Below are 17436 nucleotides of genomic sequence, written 5' to 3'. Positions count from 1 at the left end.
TCCTCTTTGGGTGCCATGGGACTATCAGTCTCCCAGGATATCCCTTTTGTGCAAGCAGCCAGCGTTCCTCACTTCAATCCTCCCCTGGCAATATCCAGGACCCACATTTCAGCCTTGTGGTTGAGTAGCTCTGAGGCAGGTTTTCCCTTTGCCTTTTTCTGTTTTCCCATGAAAATATGGACCTTCTAGTGCTGAGGTTAAAAAAGAAAAGAGTAGGAGTGTGGGAACACAAGCAGAGTGGAAATAGGTAATAATAGCCTGCAGTTAAAACAGCACACACATGCACAGTTGCTGGACTTAGCATCAGTTATAACGGGGCCTGGCACAGAAACAGTCCATTTCCCCAACCCCACTTCTGAGAGGCCTTTTAGTCAGGATTGAGTATCTGCGTTTAAAGAATGTGATTAACTTAGTACTTTGATGTTTTATGCTTGAACCAGGCACATTTGCTTTGAGGGGATATTGGCTAACAAATTTGTAAGTGTACAGGTGGCCTGGATTATTTTAAGCTTTGCCTGTCACTCTCTGTATTCCATGTAGCTGTGATTGTGGTGCTGTATGGAACCAGAAACATGAAAGATTGGCTTCTGTTCCTGGCACTTCTGCAATCAACATAAATGTCCAGAGCAGGTTGATGTTCATTATCATTAGCTTACTTGCTAATTAGCTTACTTGCTGTTCACCACTATGATCCTTGGAATAGTGGTATATAAATAAAAAAACAAACAAAAACAAACAAATTAACCTCATCATACTGGCCTTGCTAAAGCTGCTTATTTGAGATGAAGATGGATTATGGGAATCTAGGTGTCCTAGTCTGCAAAGCGAGGGTCTGGGTGTGGTGAACAGAACACAAGAACATGTGTGCATTTGTGGAATGGGAGAAATCTGTATACACAGAGTGGTAGATATTCTTGTGTTGGCCTTCTTGTCATCACTGCCCCCACAACACCCGACTCACCCTATACTAGAGATGGAAATAATATTCTCAGTTATTTTTTTCCTGGTCAAAAAATTAGTTTCCCAACCATTGGGAAATCCCATCAGGAAGAATAACACAGCAGCTAAACTTTTGTGCAGGTTGTTTTTGTTGTTGTGTGCCTTCGAGTTATTTTTGATTTATGGCGACCCTATCATAGGGTTTTCTTGGCAATATTTCTTTCTGAAAACTGCCCTTTGCACTTTCTTGAGCTTGAATTGCAGGAGAGAGCCCTGTCTGTGGGAGTGACAGTGCTATTTCGGCTTCTGGATGAATTTATGTGACAGCTGGGCAAGTACCTGAGTTGTGCTAGTCCTGGCCACCTGAAGCCACAGTCCCCCAAGGATGCATGGCATATAAACAATGCATGGTGATATTGAGGCACATCCCTCTGTTCTCTTGCCATATTCTGGCTCTGTCTGGCCAAGGTATCGCCAAAAGAATGGCAGACATGTAAAAACTTCTCATATCTGCTGTGCCTGAGACTGAATCTAAATGACTTTCAGTCCTCTGCGCAGGGACATGTTACTCCCCTTCTCACTTTTCTATGTACTTCCACTCACTTACGGCTTTACAAAAGGGACACCACCACTCCAGTCTAAAATAGATTTGCATGTAGCAAAATTGCCCTCCCACCTCCTAGATGGCGCAAAGAACTTTTTAAAATAAAGAAGTTGGATCATGGGGTACAGTACTCTGAATTTGAGGGATATTTGCACCCCTGATCTTTGAATTGCCCATCCCTGCTGTGCAATAAGCCATACCATTTTCCACTGCCTCCTTGTTGTGAGAATAGTTAAGGCCCAAACCTTAAGGTTCAGTTTAATTTAGCAAGTTCATTAGCATTAGTGTTAGAATTTTGAGATGTTAAAAGGTACATTTAATTAAAATACATTTAACAGGCTGATAAATTGTTCCTTTATTTGCTGGGTTTATGGTTTTTATGTCTCTGTTTGCCATTGGACCTTTCCATTCTTCTATGGGGTTGGGATTTTTTGGGTGGGACAGGAGGTGTCAGTGTCTTTTTCTTTTAATTTAGGGCTTTTCCCTCTTCTCCCCACCACAGAAAGTGCTACTTTTGAACTGGGAGCTACGTGGATCCATGGTTCTCATGGAAATCCAGTGTATCATCTAGCAGAAGATAATGGCTTACTTGAAGAGACGACTGACGATGAGAGGAGTGTGGGCCGTATCAGCCTGTACTCCAAAAATGGGGTGGCTTATCACCTCACCAACAATGGTCAAAGGATTCCGAAAGATGTGGTTGAAGAATTCAGTGATTTATACAACGAGGTTTGTATTGGATGGCCTCAGATATTCATCTGGCGGGATTAGCAGCTAAGGCTAGAAAAGAAACTGCTAATACAGTTCCCTAACCTGATGCTCTCTGTCTGTTTTGGATCACATGTTCCAATACTCCAGACTTTTGGTCTTGTTGGCTGAGAGTTGAAGTCCAGGTATGTCTGGAGAATATTACGTAGTGGAAGAATGTGCTTATGGCTTCTGTTCTTCTAAGTCTTGACCAGTAAGTCACCAAGCACATGAAGCTGCCTTTATATCAGATGAGACCCAGATAGTTTACTTCCCCTGGCAGTAGTTCTTCAAGGTCTCTAGCAGGTTGGAGGTTTTCCCCAGCCCTGTTATAGGATATCTTTCAAACTGGAGGTGCTGGGCGTTGAATCTGAGACTTTCTGCAAAACACACGGTTTGTCACTGAACTAGAGTAGACTCTCTGAATCAGTTGTTCAATGATAGTTTATCCAGCAATTGTTTCCATGGCTGCGCTGTATTCAAGACTAAGGAGTTTATCACACGTGAGGAATTTCTCTTAATTTCAAATGAAAAGAAAGTGGGGCCAGAATGCATTCACGTAAAGTTGCTAGTTTAGCGAAATTATGTGAATGCTCATTGCATTCAAACTGGCTCCCCATTGCGCAAAAATAGCATGTCATTGCCCGTATTTGTGTGTGGCAGTCTATCACACAATAATGTGAAACCCCATGATTGCGCTCAGACTGACTTCCCATTGCCCGAATTTGTGTGTAGTAGGTTAAACCCCATGATTGCATTCAGATTGCCATTGGATTATACTTCCAATTTCCCTTGTCTGATAAACTCCTAAAAAAATTATAATTTAGGTGCTCTGAAAGTATTACATATGTCAAATTACAATACCACCCTCTGAGTTGAATACATCCATTGCACAACAGCCAAAAAAGTACAATTGCATGTATAAGGGAGCTAGGTTTGCTAGAGTGAAAATGCGGAAGGCGCTTCTATAACTATAATAGTTGTGCAGAAGAGAGAAGTTCAGCAGCTTTTGCTTGTTACCTGGTTGCGTGATAACCACACCTACTGAAACTTCTTCTACACAACCATTAAGGATAAAGGAGCTCTCTTCTGTTTCCTGTGTAAGTAAAGGGAACTTGTGCATGTGTGTGACACCAGCAATATTCAGGCTATGCAGATTTGCTTGATGCAGCTTTACATCATCCTCAAAAGGGACCTGGGAAAATAGATTAGGTGGAGAAGCTTAGACTTGTGTTCAGTCACACAAAGACAGCCAGTTTCTACCTCATGCTACAGTGAGTTTTGCCTTCATCTGTTGTATGAATTGGACCTCAATGTCCCTTTCCTTTCCTTACCGTTTCTTTTTTGTGTTGGGTGATATGCAGCATAGTTCATGGCACATTTATTTGAAGGTAAGTCCCCCCAAATTCATTTGTTTATTACATTTTTTACATTTTTCCTTTATTCTGCAACATTTTTAAAACATTATTTATTTATTTGACTTCTGTGCTTCCTTTCTCCCAGAAAAGGACCCAAGGCGGCTCACAAATAAAAATGCTAACAAAATATTACAATAAAACAATTAAAAACATCAGCTAAAAACCAATATAAAATTACAAACATTAAAACCACAATAAACCCACAATACCCAACCCATATAACAAATACCCCATATATAAAGCCATCCCATGATCACACATTAAAACCCTGCCTAAATAAAACTGTTTTGCTTGCTGACTAAAGTCAAGCAGGGAGGGGGGCCAGCCTTGCTTCTTGTGGAAGGGCATTCCAGAGGGTGGGAACAGCCACTGAAAAAGCTCTCTCTCGTGTCCTCACTAGGTGAGCTTGTGATGGTGCTGGGACTGAGAGAGCCTTCTCCTGAGGATCATAGGGCTCTAGCAGGTTCACATGGGGAGATATGGTCTCTCAGTTAGTCTGCACCTAAGCCTTATAGGGCCTTATAGGTCATGACCAGCACTTTGAATTGAGCCAGTGAAGCTGTTCCAGCAGGGGGATTATATGCTCCCTATAACTGGCTCCAGTCAGCATTCTTAAAGTGGTATTTTGAACCTGGTGAAGTTTACAAACAGTTTTTAAAGGCTGCCCATGTAGAGTGTGTTACAGTAGTCCAAATGGGAGGTAATCAAAGCATGTGTCTCCATAGCCAGATCTGACATCTCAAAGAATGGATGTAACTGGTGCACTAGTTTTAACTGTGCAAATGCACTCCTGACCACTGCTGAAACCTTGGTACCCAGGCTCAGAGTAGAGTCCAGGAGCACACCCAAGCTATGAGCCTGAGATTTCAAGGGGAGTGTAACACCACCCAGCACAGGCAGAGTTCTTATTCCCTGATCTGCCTTACGACTGACCAGGAGCACCTCTGTCTTGTATGGATTAAGCTTCAATTTGTTTGCCCTCATCTAGTCCAAATGACCAAGGAAGCAAACAGATGTAATTACAAACAAATAAAACAAAAATGTAAAGCCATCCCAATAATCAGTATGCATCACGACAGTTTAAAAGGCCAGATTCAAGTGTTCTCTATTCCCAGGTTAATCTGCCTAGGACTCCAGCCTTAGTATGATCTATCCCATATGCTCAGGTCCTCTGGGGGACATTTACATCAGTTGTCCAGAACTAGATTGGCAACTGTCACCCAGAGAACATTTTCATCCGCAGCCCTTAAGATGTGGAATAACTTGCTGGAAGAGATTTGACAGCTAAACAGGCTGTCTGAATTTAAAACAGTATTAAAGACCTATCTCTTCTGGCAGGCCTACCCATTTGATTTTGAAATATTAATTTTAAATTGGTACAGTATATTTTAATCTGGATTATTTTAATGTGCAATGGTTATTTCAGTCCAATGATTATGTGTTTTAATTTATGTGTTTAATGGCTAGTTATACATTGCATTTTAATGTGCTATATCCTGCCTTGAGCCTTGGGAAGAGGTGGGTAGGAAAACAACAACAAGTGGTTCAAAGTCTTGAATTTCCACTCTGCCTGTCAGTGAAGGGTTACGTTTGGAAATGTATTAGTTAGAGCCTCTTAGAACATTCTTAATGCCACTTGTGGTTCCAAGAATTAGGGTCAGGCAGTTGATTCAAAGTTCCCATTCCTTCATTGGGACTCTGGAGGTGCAGATTCAGACCAGTGTATGAGGTTTAAAAATTAGGCATTCCGCACAAAGAGCAGTAAAAACATGATTATGGCTAATTTTGCTTCTGGCCAATTGTTAACTGGGTTTTAATGTGGTTTTGCCTGTCTTGTGAATACATGATCTACTTACAATTGCAAGCTGCTTATGAAAGCTGAGCAGCTTTGTATTGAGGACAAATTTGTAGCAGCTTTTAGAAATTTCTGCTAGATGAAATTTTGACCTCATTGAATTGGGGAGTATTGGCCTAGCCAGACTGTTGTACAATAGGGTGGAAAGAGATTGGGGGAAAACATGCCCTTAACCCTCTTATGCTACAAGAGAAATTCTAGGCCTGTTTTTAATACCAATGAGTAGACCCGCTGAATAAATGGGATTTACCTACATGTTGACTCACAATTCAACAATTGATTCAGTAAGCTAATTCTGGTTGGGACTAACCATTTGTCTTCCAACCTTTGTCTACCTCAGAAGTGAAAAAGTGTGATCTGTGGGCTGGATACAGCCCTGGAAGCCCATTTCTCTCACTCAAAAGCCCACTCTGTCCCCCTAAAGTCGGGCAAACCCCCCCAAATTTAAGACACAGCTTTAAAATCCATATCATAAAAAATTATAATTACCAGTAACTAACAATAATTTCTTAAAAAAGCAAAACCATTAAAAGAAAGCAACAAATAAACAGTAGAGCACATTCAGGAAGGCTGTCAAAGGTGCTCGAGATTATATTTCCGAGGATGGAAATGGCAAATGGAGGGTCTCTTGCCTAAGAAAACTCTGTGAAGTTAATGGGGTCACTGTGATTTGACAGGTGACTTGAAGGCACATACACACACAGTCCATAATGGTATTCAAAACGTGCTGGATTGTGAAACTTATAACTCTTTAGGATGTTCCACCTTGGTGACTTCTTTAGGAACTCTGCTATAAGGCCTGGGAGGCATAAAGACCATGTGGTAGTCACGTTTGGATGGATGAAAAAGTGGTTGGCTGAGGAATAGTATTCTTCATGCTTGACCTAACACCTCTTTGGTCTGTTCCTCTTCCTTGTGTTGGGACAGGTCTATAACCTGACTCAGGAGTTCTTCCAGAGTGGTAAACCAGTCAATGCTGAGAGCAAGAATAGCGTGGGTGTCTTCACGCGAGATGTCGTGCGCAAGCGCATCAAAGCAGATCCGGATGACTCAGAGGCAATCAGGAGGCTGAAGCTCGCCATGATCCAGCAATACCTTAAAGTAAGACAGTATTCCTGGAGGTTTGTTGGAATGCTGTAGTGCAATGTTGGGACATTTCAGCAGCTGTGAATAAAGCAGGACATGTGGGTAGAATACACTTGGCTGTTCCATTGTGACTAGTTTAGGCCTAAGTTATATTATAAACAAATAAGAATTCACTTTGCTGGATCACTCTTAGTCCAAGGCCTTGTTTTATTAGTGTTTTAGCTAGATGCCTCTGGAACCTTGACAAGCAGTTATGAAGAGATGGCTCTTCTCTTCTTTTTTGTCACTAGATCTGGTGTACATTTAAAATTTAAAAAACAACAACAATTTCTTCTTACCCATCTCTCCCTATTGATTGAGGTGGAAAACACCAACACATTAAAATACAACACATATCAGTAAAAATACATAACATCAGTTTAAAAGAACATATAAACGCAAAAACCTATTAATGAAATCAGTCCATAGTTTAAAATTCATAATTTAAAAATCATCAAGATAGACTTGTACAGCGTGGCCGCTCCATGCGCAGGCCCACCATATGTGGCTTCTGGTTTATGTGGAGGCCACGCTGCAATCTATTGAATGGTGTGTGTGCTTGTGGTGCACGTGCGCCACACCGCCACAAGCACAAGCCCCATTCTATTGAATGGGGCTTGAGCTTACGTGGTATTTGCCTTACGCAGGCGGGTCCGGAACGGATCCCCACATAAGGCAAGGCTCCACTGTACTTAATATGATCTTTATTTTTTTTTTTGAGATAAAAGGAACTAAATTGACTACAATGTTAACTGACTCATTGACTATAGTGAATTTAGTTCCTTTCCCCACCCACTGTAGTGCATTTAGCAGTTTGGCAGCAAACCACAATGTTCCTGTTCTATATCATCATCACTAGGGGATCACCCTCCATGATGTTCTCTGACTGCTTTACCATAGGTGGAAAGCTGCGAGAGTAGCTCCCATAGCATGGATGAAGTCTCACTCAGTGAATTTGGGGAGTGGACCGAGATCCCCGGAGCCCACCACATCATCCCTTGTGGCTTCATAAAAATTGTGGAGATCCTGTCCTGTTCCATCCCAGAGTCGGTCATCCAAATGAACAAGCCAGTCAAGTGCATCCACTGGAACCAGTCCATCAGCAAGGAGATAGAGCGTTTGGCTGACCACAACAGCGACCACATGGAGGAAGATGCCGGCTACCATGTCCTTCTGGAGTGTGAGGATTGTGAGTTCATTCTGGCCGACCATGTCATTGTAACAGTGTCCTTGGGGGTCCTGAAGAAGCATCATGAGCACATGTTCTCCCCCCGGCTACCAGAAGAGAAAGTCATGGCCATTCAGAAGTTGGGCATTAGCACCACTGACAAGATCTTCCTGGAGTTTGAGGAGCCCTTCTGGAGCCCTGAGTGCAACAGCATCCAGTTTGTCTGGGAAGATGAAGCTGAGGCTGAGAGCCTCACCTACCCCGAGGAACTGTGGTACAAGAAGATTTGCAGCTTTGACGTTCTCTACCCACCAGAGCGCTACGGCCATGTGCTGAGTGGCTGGATCTGTGGAGAAGAGGCCCTGATCATGGAGAAGTATGACGATGAAACTGTGGCAGAGACCTGCACTGAGATGCTACGTAAATTCACAGGTTTGTGAATCCTGGCCTTTGTTTGTGGTGTGTGGTGTGTGTGTGTGTGTGTGTGTGTGTGTGTGTGTGAGAGAGAGAGAGAGAGAGAGAAGGTTTGAGGAAGAAGAGGAAGAAGAGGAAGGGAAAATACCAAAAGAATGAGTTTTCATTTTTTCTTCCTTCACATTTGGCATCTGGCATAATTTGATGGATTACTAGGCAAACCTTGTTCTTAGCTGGTCTCCCAGCTTCAGATACAGGAGAACAATAAATATATCAAACCTTATTCTGACAGGCAGCAGTTCTCCATAAACTTTTCTCTGCCTAGTCTGGGAGACATCTGCTTCAGTCAGCCAAAACTAGGTGAATATCCAGAGGATATTTTCTTTGGCTTCCCCCAGACTGTGGTATGACCTGCTGGAAGAGATTTATAAGCTCAAGGTGTCATATAGATGTGGGGTTTTTTGGCGCAATATTGCAAATCATCTCATTCATGCATTCAGGGTTGTTATTCACACTATGGAACCACATTTATATTTATCATTGCAAGTTCGGTTGCTCGCATGTGCAAGCATTGGAATAAAAATGGACTCGACAATTCAAATGCATTTGGAACACATTCAAGGCATGCAGAGTTTTATCCTGGGTCTATTCAAGTCTGTTCGCATTGGTTATTCACACTACCGATGATACAGATCTTTTTTCAAAACTTGGGGGAAAACCCGATATTGACAGCAGAGATTCAACCTCGATTCATCCTGGATTATTTTCATAGTGTGAATAACTTCTCATGTTGTTGGACTCAAATTCCCATCAACCCCAGCCCGTGTGGTGACTCAGGAAGGCCATAGGTTCCCTCTCACTGCCTTTATGACAGGGGAGTTTCTTGTTTTATTTACTTAACTTGTTCCTCTCTAAAGTTGAGAAAGATATGTATGGCTCATGCTCTCTCTCTGTGTGTGTGTGTGTGTGTGTGTGTGTGTGTGTCTATGTTCCTTGGGCCGAATATATGCAGAAAGAATTCCTGGTTGATGATAGACCAAAGCTGAATTAATCATGTAACTGTCTTAATGTCATGTACATCCATTTGATTTTCTCTTGTCTTCTTCTGCCTCATCCTCCAAGGCATTATGGCCTAGTCTGGGGAAACTTGCTGCAATTTATGTACTGAACACTATTTCTTCTGCCTGTGTGTTGCGCTCCCAGTACACTTTCATCTTCAGTTATGAGGGCTGATGCTGGTTTTGCATGTCTTTTCCAGGATTTCCCCACAAGAGCATTTCTGAAACTTTCTACAGGCAAGAAAACCTTTTTCTACCTTTTGCTGGGGATTCTCAGTGGGATTCACAGGTGGAGGCTACTCAGTTCACACAAGGAGATGGCCAAGCCTCACTAGCCTCTGGATAAATGCAGTGCCCCTTTCCACCCATTCACCTTGGAAACGCCTGGAGATCTGGCCTCCAGGGAAACTTGTCCATCCTTACCATTTGAAAACAGCTGCACTTGCTGCTCTTGGAAGAGTTATGCCAGGAACTTTGCATGGACTCTGGGTTGGATCTAAATTCTGTGATGTTTAGCATTCATGACCAGTTATTCTTGGTGCCCCTTTCATTGCAGAAATGATTAATCTCTGGGGCTTTGATTTCCCATACAAGTTGGCAGAGTGGATTATTTGAATTTACTGCTGGACTTGAGTGGCCTATGAACCATTGACAACTGCGGCTCTTTGTAAATCTGATTAAAGTGGTGCCTCATTCAAACAACTCACTGCCTTGTACACAAGCTTTTGTGGATTTAAATCCTCTCTATTAGGCGCCTGGATTTCAGGGGAGCCAGGAGCTTTCCAGTTCTTAGGATGGTGGTAGTTTTTGGCCTCCATCCTAACACCCTGAAAACTCACTAATGCACTGTCTGTCTCTGTCTGTTTTTCTGTTTTCCTAGGAATGCATTTAGCTGCATTGTAAGTCTCAGCTCTTCCTTTTGTTCTTTCCATGTTATAATTTTGCTCAGATAATTTCATCACTTGAGCATGGAGTTAGGAAGCACTTTAGATCTGGGGCTGCCAAGTACACCATGCCTCCCTGTGTGTGACTTTAGACACTAAGTAGGGTCATACTTGGTTAGTACTTGGATGGGAGACCACTGGGAAGTACTAGGTAGAGCCAGCGTATCCAGGTGGAACTACAACATAATCTTGTCTAGAAACTTGGAGTTCTGCTACTGGCAGCTCGAATTTTTGATAGCTTCCTATGATCTTTATGATTGCATTAGCCCACAGTTTACGAAATAGCCACTCCTCTCATTCATAGATTCTTTATCCATGGATTCAACTGTCTTGAAAATATTCAACTCTTGAAAATATTTTTAAAAATTGTTATCTGAGGGGTCCTGGAACCAAACCCTAGAGCAGTGGTCCTCAAACTGTGCTCTTTAAGGGATTTTGGACCTCAGATCCCAGAATCCCAGACTATTGGCTAACATGGCTGAGGTTTCTGGGAGATGAAGTCCAAAATCTCTTAAAGAGCATGTTTGGGGACCACTGCCCTAGAGGATACCAAGGGCCCACTGTATATCTCTTCTCTTCTCTTCTCTTCTCTTCTCTTCTCTTCTCTTCTCTTCTCTTCTCTTCTCTTCTCTTCTCTTCTCTTCTCATTAGATGTATACCATGCCTTTCTCTTTGGATGGGATCCAAGCCAGCTTTATCTATATCCCCCCTTTCTCCCTGCACATGCCCTCAGGTCATGGTGAGCCCGTGGATGAAATATCTCCAAGACCTCCTGTCCTCTACTGCTTGACTTAGGTCCCAAACAGACTAGCAGCAAGCGCTGGCTTATGGGTGGCGTGGGGGCGTGACATTTGGATGATGCATGACCCAATGTTGCCCTCCAAGCTGGCCTCATGCCGCTTGCCCAACCAGTGGGTGGGCAGCATGAGACATTTACACACCGCACACCACAGGAGCGCCGCAAAGCTGTGGCTGTGGCTGAAAGAGCGCTCTTTTACCACCCCTTTTTGAGCCAGCAAATAGCTGGATCAGGGCCGCAGTATGCTGTTGCCGCGGACCCGATGCGGCACTCAAAGGGGCGGCATCACACTGCCCCTTTAGGGCTGTCTGTTTTGGCACTTAGTTTCTGCAATTTCAGGCCAGTGACCTCCCTGATTGAATCTGCCCACGTGGCATGCAGCCTTCCTCTTTCTACTGCCCTCCACCTTTCCTAGCATTATTGTCTATTCTAATGAGTCACGACTGCCTCTTAAAAATGCAACACAACTTAAAAAAAGGGGGCTCCACAATTTGGAAGCAGACACTCAGAAGTCTTTCTCCCATATCATTACCAACTGTGCTTGTGATGGTAGTGGAACTGAGGGGGCAATCACATTCATTTTTTTGTCCTGAGGAGATGCCGATTGCCATGCTGATGCATATCGGGTTTGTTGTTTCCATTTTGTTTTGGGTTTATGAATCTCTTTGAGTGATTGTAACCCCTTTGTTATTCACATGTGCCATCGTTTCAGGATAAAATGGAGCCTCCTCCATTCTCTTGGATGATACAGAGCAATCCAAATAGATTCGGAAGCTTATTCACACTGCCAAAGATGTAGATTGATATGGATCTTTCAGGAAAAGTCAGGAAAAAAACCCAGTATCGGATATCCTGGGTTAAGTGGGTTTTTTGCCAACCACCCTCTAAAGTGCATTCAGAATGTGTGTTAACTACAAGGATTCAACCCAGATTCATCCTGGATTATTTTTGTAAAATGAATGGGGCCTGAGATAAACACCTTCCCTGCAGAAGTTAAAGCTTGGGCAGGGTCATAGAGGAAGATGTGGTTTCTCTCTCTCTCTCTCTCTGTCTTTTTTTACTTGAAAAAGTTGATTATCAAAGTAAAACTTTACCAGAAATATGTTTTTAGTTGTTGCTAGTTGCTGTCAAATCAGCTTCAATTTAATGGGGATCTTATGAATGAGAGACTTCCAAGAGAACTTGTTGTTAACAGCACTTGCAAACTTAGGACTGTGGCTTTCTTGAGTGAGTCAATCCATCTGTAATGGTTTTCCTACTGGCTTTCCGCTTTTCTCGGCATTATTGTTTCTCAAATGAATCATGTTGCCTTCTCTTATGTCCAAAGGATGATAGCTTCCATTTATTCATTTTAGGCTTCTAAGTGAAGTTCAGGCTTAATTTGCTCTTGGATCCATTAATTTGTCTTTTTGGTGGTCCAAAGTACTTGTAATACTTTTGCCAAGCATCAGATTTCAAGTGAGTTGACTTTTTCCTGTCTGCTTTATTCACTTTCTGGCTTTCATAATCATACCAAGAAATTGGAAGTAATACTTAATACGGATGATTCTGACTTTGGTATTCAATGGTATATCTTTTGTATCTTTGGTATTAATATGTATTTACATTTGAGGATTTGATTTAGTTCCTTCATAGTTATCTATCTAGTTCTTTGTCTTCTTTGATTTCTTGACTGCAGACTCCATTTTGGTTTAGAACTGAGCTGAGAGTATAGAAAATCTTCACTGTTTCAGTCTATCACCAATTTAAAGTTATATAAATCTTCTATTGACATTACTTTTTGATAAGATTCTGTATCTATGGCTTGAAACAGTTCTGTTGCTATGCAGTCTCTTCCTGGTGACTTGTTCTTTCCGAATGTTTGGAGAACAGCTTTCACTTCACTTTCTAAAACTGTGCATTCTTCATTAAAAGGACCTTTCTTGAAAGAATCTGTCCTCTTTTCATCTGTTTCATCTTGTTATCTGTCTAAATACATATGTTCAGCATGATAATACTGCTACCTGGTTCTGTATACTTGTAAAAGGCTATATGTAGAGGGTGTATATGAAACATAAATGAATTTTATGTTTAGATTTGGATCCCACCTCTAAGATATCTAATTATGTATGTATATGCAAATACAGGTATTTGCATATCCAGAATCCAAAACACCTCTGTGCCAAGGATTTTGGATAAGGGAGACTCAGCCTGTATTGCAATTGCCTACCTGAGCTTTAGATTTATTCAGGAGACAGCTTGCAAATAATAATAATAATAATAATAATAATAATAATAATAATAATAATAATAATAATTTTGAGCAATTGTGTTTTTGAGTTAGAAGCTTTAATCAGCCGGGAAGAGATTTTAAAAATAAAACAAGTAGGCTCATGTTGTTTCACCACAAATATGTCATTGATCTGTCCATGACCTTTAGGAAATATCTGGATTTCTTTACAACAGTAGCTTCTAGAAAGCAAGCTAGAGGAAAAATATCCCTTTTGCAAACATGTAAAGCAAACTTTGGTCACCCTGACGTGGGGCACTGTGTGCTTCACAGAAATTCCACCTATACCAGCTGTCGTGTGGAGTCTCTGCATGCCAGTGGTATTGGTAAGCATTCCTGGTGTCAAACTGGGCTGGCCAAAGTGAATCAAAATCATAGAATCATAGAGTTGGAAGAGACCTCAAGGGATACCCAGTCCAACCCCATTCTGCCATGCAGGAACTCTCATTCAAAACATCCTCGACAGATGGCCATCCAGCCTCTGTTTGAAGACCTCCAAAGAAGGAGACCCCACCACACTTCGAGGGAGTGTGTTCCACTGTTGAACAGTTCTTGTCATCAGGAAGTTCTTCCTAATGTTTAGGTGGAATCTCTTTTCATGTAGTTGGAATCCATTTCTCCATGTCCTAGTATCTGGAGCAGCAGAAAACAAGCTTGCTCCATCCTCAATGTGACATCCCTTCAAAAATTTAAACAGAACTATCGTAATACCTCTTAACCTTCTCTTCTCCAGCCTCAACACACCCAGCTGTCTAGGCTATTCTTCATAGGACATGATTTCCAGACCTTTCACCGTTTTGTTGCCCTCCTCTGGACTTGCTCCAGCTTGTCAACATGTGGCTATGTGGCTGGTGGGCCACATAGAGTCATAAAGTTGGAAGAGACTTCAAGGGCCAGCCAGTCAAATCCCATTCTACCATGCAGGAACTCACAATCAAAGCACCCCTGACAGATAATAATAATAATAATAATAATAATAATAATAATAAACTGTTTATTTATAGCCCGCTTTTCCTTGGCAGATCAAGGATGGCCAACCAGCCTCTGTTTAAAATCTCCAAAGAAGGAGACTCCTCCACACTTGGAGGCAGCACTATCAGTTTACCCTGAAGTAAAGAGAGATATTGCTGTCAGTCAGAGGAGATAATATTTGGACCAGTGATCTGATTCAATATGTTCCTCATTAACAAGAGCACATTGCATTCAGGTGTACAAACTAGTGTGCATTTTTCTGTAACTAAGCATTTTGATTTGTTGTAATTTTTCTTCGGCTTGCCTAAATGCCCTGAAATCATCAGATCCTGTCTGACCTTGGAAACTAAGCAGGGTCTGCTCTGGTTCATTGTCAGATGGGAGACTGCCAAAGAATACCAGGTGCTGTAGTCTTCATTTCAGAGCAGGGCAATGGCAAACCACCTCTGAGTATACCGTGCCTAAGAATACCCTATGAAATTCATGGGGTCTCCATAAATCAGCATGCAACTTGAAGGCACACACAGAGACTTGCATACCTCTTAAGCTTTTCCTTCCCCCATAAAGGCAGGATCAGTAGAGCATTGGCAATAGTCAGTTTCAAGACATGCATCACAATATGACAACAAGCCTGGTTGATGTTCTGTAGTCATAAGAGATACCTGCATCTCTCGTTACTGGAACTTTTATTTAGTTTTACATTACATTACATTTCTATTTCCCTCACGGTTTGTCTTGTCTGTCTTTCATTTCAGGGAATCCAGACATTCCAAAACCCCGACGGATCCTACGATCCTCATGGGGCAGCAATCCTTATTTCCGTGGGTCCTATTCCTATACTCAAGTTGGATCTAGTGGAGCAGACGTGGAGAAACTTGCAAAGCCACTGCCTTATACTGAGAGCTCTAAGACGGCTGTAAGTATCGCTCAGAAGAGGACCCAGTCACTTCAGTGAGAGGAAACACTTTTGTAAAACTGGCAGGTCACAGAATCATAGAATTAGAAGAGACAACAAGGGCCATCCAGTCCAACCCCCTGCCATACAGGAAGAAGCAATTAAAAGTCTGAAAAGACCTCTGTAAGGAATTATAGGGATGGGGTGGCTTAGTGGTTAAGACACCAGTTCTGACAATTGAAAGGTTGGCAGTTTGAGGCCCTAGTGCAGTGATGGCGAACCTATGGCACGCGTGCCAGAGGTGGCACTCAGAGCCCTCTCTGTGGGCACATGTGCCGTCGCCCCAGCACAGAGTTTGCCAGAGTTTGTTACTAGAAAGCCAGAGGGACATGGCACTTTGCAGTAAATGAGTGGATTTTGGGTTGCAGTTTGGGCACTCGGCCTCTAAAAGGTTCACCATCACTGCCCTAGTGCTTCTTGATGGTGTGAGCTCCTGTCACTAGTCCCAGCTTCTACCAATCTAGCAGTTTGAAAGCATGCAAATGCAAATCGATACATAGGTAGCACTTCAGTGGGAAAGTAATAGCATTCGGTGCAGTTATGCTGGCCACATGATTCACAGAGTAGTCTTAGGACAATACTGGCTCTTTGGCTTAGGAACGGAGATGAGAACCAACCCTACAGTCTGTTACAAATAGACATTCATGTCAAGGGACTACCTTTACCTTTACCTTTACCCAAAGAAAGATAAGATACTTTAAGGGACATGACCTGAACTTTCTAAACTATAGAAGTGATCATCATAAAATAAATTACTGCTGAATGCACCCCAGAGGTATAGAGATGATAGTGACAACATGGAGCCTGTCTGGTGAACATAACCTCACTCCCACTCATGCTTTATTGGGACACAAGTTGTCCATATAGCTCACGCAAGGGCAGCTTTTGACCCGTCAGATGTTGGACTGTAGTTCCCATCAGCCCTAACTAGCATAACGAATTATGAATATCATGGGAATTGGGAGTCCAACAACACCTAGATGGCCACAAGTTGCCCACTGTTGGGCTATTCTCATTCAGGGCTTCCTTAGTTCCACCTTTGACATGCTGTGCAGAGAATGGAGAAATACACATGGGTCAAGATCTTAAATTTCTGCATTGCTCTGCTGTGCAATTACGTGTCCTCCCATTACTTGATAACTCAAGTCCTAGGCTCCTGTTGCTTATTGGTGGGATGGAGAGGGAGTAAGGAGGCGATTCTGACCATAAACAAGCAGCTGGTCTCAGTTCAGTTGGCTGGAGGGAAAAGAAATGAGGGTGTGTTCTCAGATAGAGTGCATCTTTCATTTCAGTTCCCCAGAAGATCAGAGCAACAGGAACTTCATGCCCCGAATCACCTGCTCCCTCACTTCCCTGCCCCACTGGTAAAAGACAGCAGCGGAGGGACCTTCCAGATCTTGACAGCTGCTTATGATGGGAAGTTTCTGGACAGAGTGCAAGGGCAAGTGACTAGCCCTATGCCCTGAAAGTAAATCACATGTGCATAAGTCACTAATAGGATGCCAGCCATCTATGAGAGTGCATGCTTGAATATTTTAATTTCTGTTTATTTTTTTAAAAAATAAATAAATTAGGTGGGCATTTTTTCTTTTTGAAAACATTTTTTAAAACTATGTTTCCCTTTCTTTCCCCCCTCCCTTGCTTTCCTTGGCCTGTCTCTCTCCAGCCTATGCAGGTGATGTTTTCGGGGGAAGCCACTCACAGGAAGTATTATTCCACTACCCATGGTGCTTTGCTTTCTGGCCAGAGAGAGGCAGCTCACCTCGTCGAAATGTACCAAGACCTCTTGCAATGCAAGAACTGAGAGGCCTGAACTTTGAGAAGAACCACTAACTCGTGATTCCTTTTTGCAGATGTGCATTTAAAGGATCCTTTTCTTTTTTAAAAGGCTAATAATAGAAACATTTATATCTTTTTATAAAAAAATAAAAGTCTTAACTATTTTAACCTGTAGTTGATTGATTGATTGATTGATTGTAGCTTATTTTCACGTACTGTATTGTCCATGGGAGAGGGTGTTTCTTCCTGTCTGGGTGAAGGCTATTTCTTTTTGTGTAATTTCATTTCTGATTGAATTTCTGGTGCTTCTTATGGAGGTATTCTCCCCCTACCCCTGTCCTCCGGTATTGTAAGTGCCTTTTATATTTCAATAAATGTTGTAATAACCAC

The 17436-nt window shown here is 42.3% G+C and overlaps 1 protein-coding gene across 10 annotated transcripts in view; it reads left to right on the top strand.

Moving 5' to 3' along the window:
* Window positions 1-17436, top strand: part of LOC149313252 (spermine oxidase-like) — a 58377-nt gene extending 40941 nt beyond the window's left edge. For 4 of the 10 annotated variants that reach the window (XM_089526350.1, XM_089526349.1, XM_089526348.1 and 1 more), the window contains 7 exons: window positions 2046-2272; window positions 3655-3681; window positions 6491-6664; window positions 7589-8288; window positions 15068-15228; window positions 16560-16735; window positions 16934-17014. In XM_089526350.1, the coding sequence (XP_089382476.1) occupies window positions 2046-2272; window positions 3655-3681; window positions 6491-6664; window positions 7589-8288; window positions 15068-15228; window positions 16560-16733 (1463 nt within the window). In that variant the 3' untranslated portion in view covers window positions 16734-16735; window positions 16934-17014. Of the gene's footprint in view, window positions 1-2045; window positions 2273-3654; window positions 3682-6490; window positions 6665-7588; window positions 8289-9392; window positions 9566-15067; window positions 15229-16559; window positions 16736-16933 lie in introns of those variants that run through there. The other 6 variants (XM_089526352.1, XR_016281364.1, XM_089526355.1 and 3 more) reach the window with 6 other exon arrangements.

Source organism: Sceloporus occidentalis, unplaced genomic scaffold (assembly GCF_023333645.1).
Source record: "Sceloporus occidentalis isolate IW3139 unplaced genomic scaffold, rSceOcc1.0.p SCAF_5, whole genome shotgun sequence".
Classification (NCBI taxonomy): Eukaryota; Metazoa; Chordata; class Lepidosauria; order Squamata; family Phrynosomatidae; genus Sceloporus; species Sceloporus occidentalis.
Note: the sequence above shows the minus strand (reverse complement) of the source record. Positions and strands in the feature narration are given on the sequence as shown.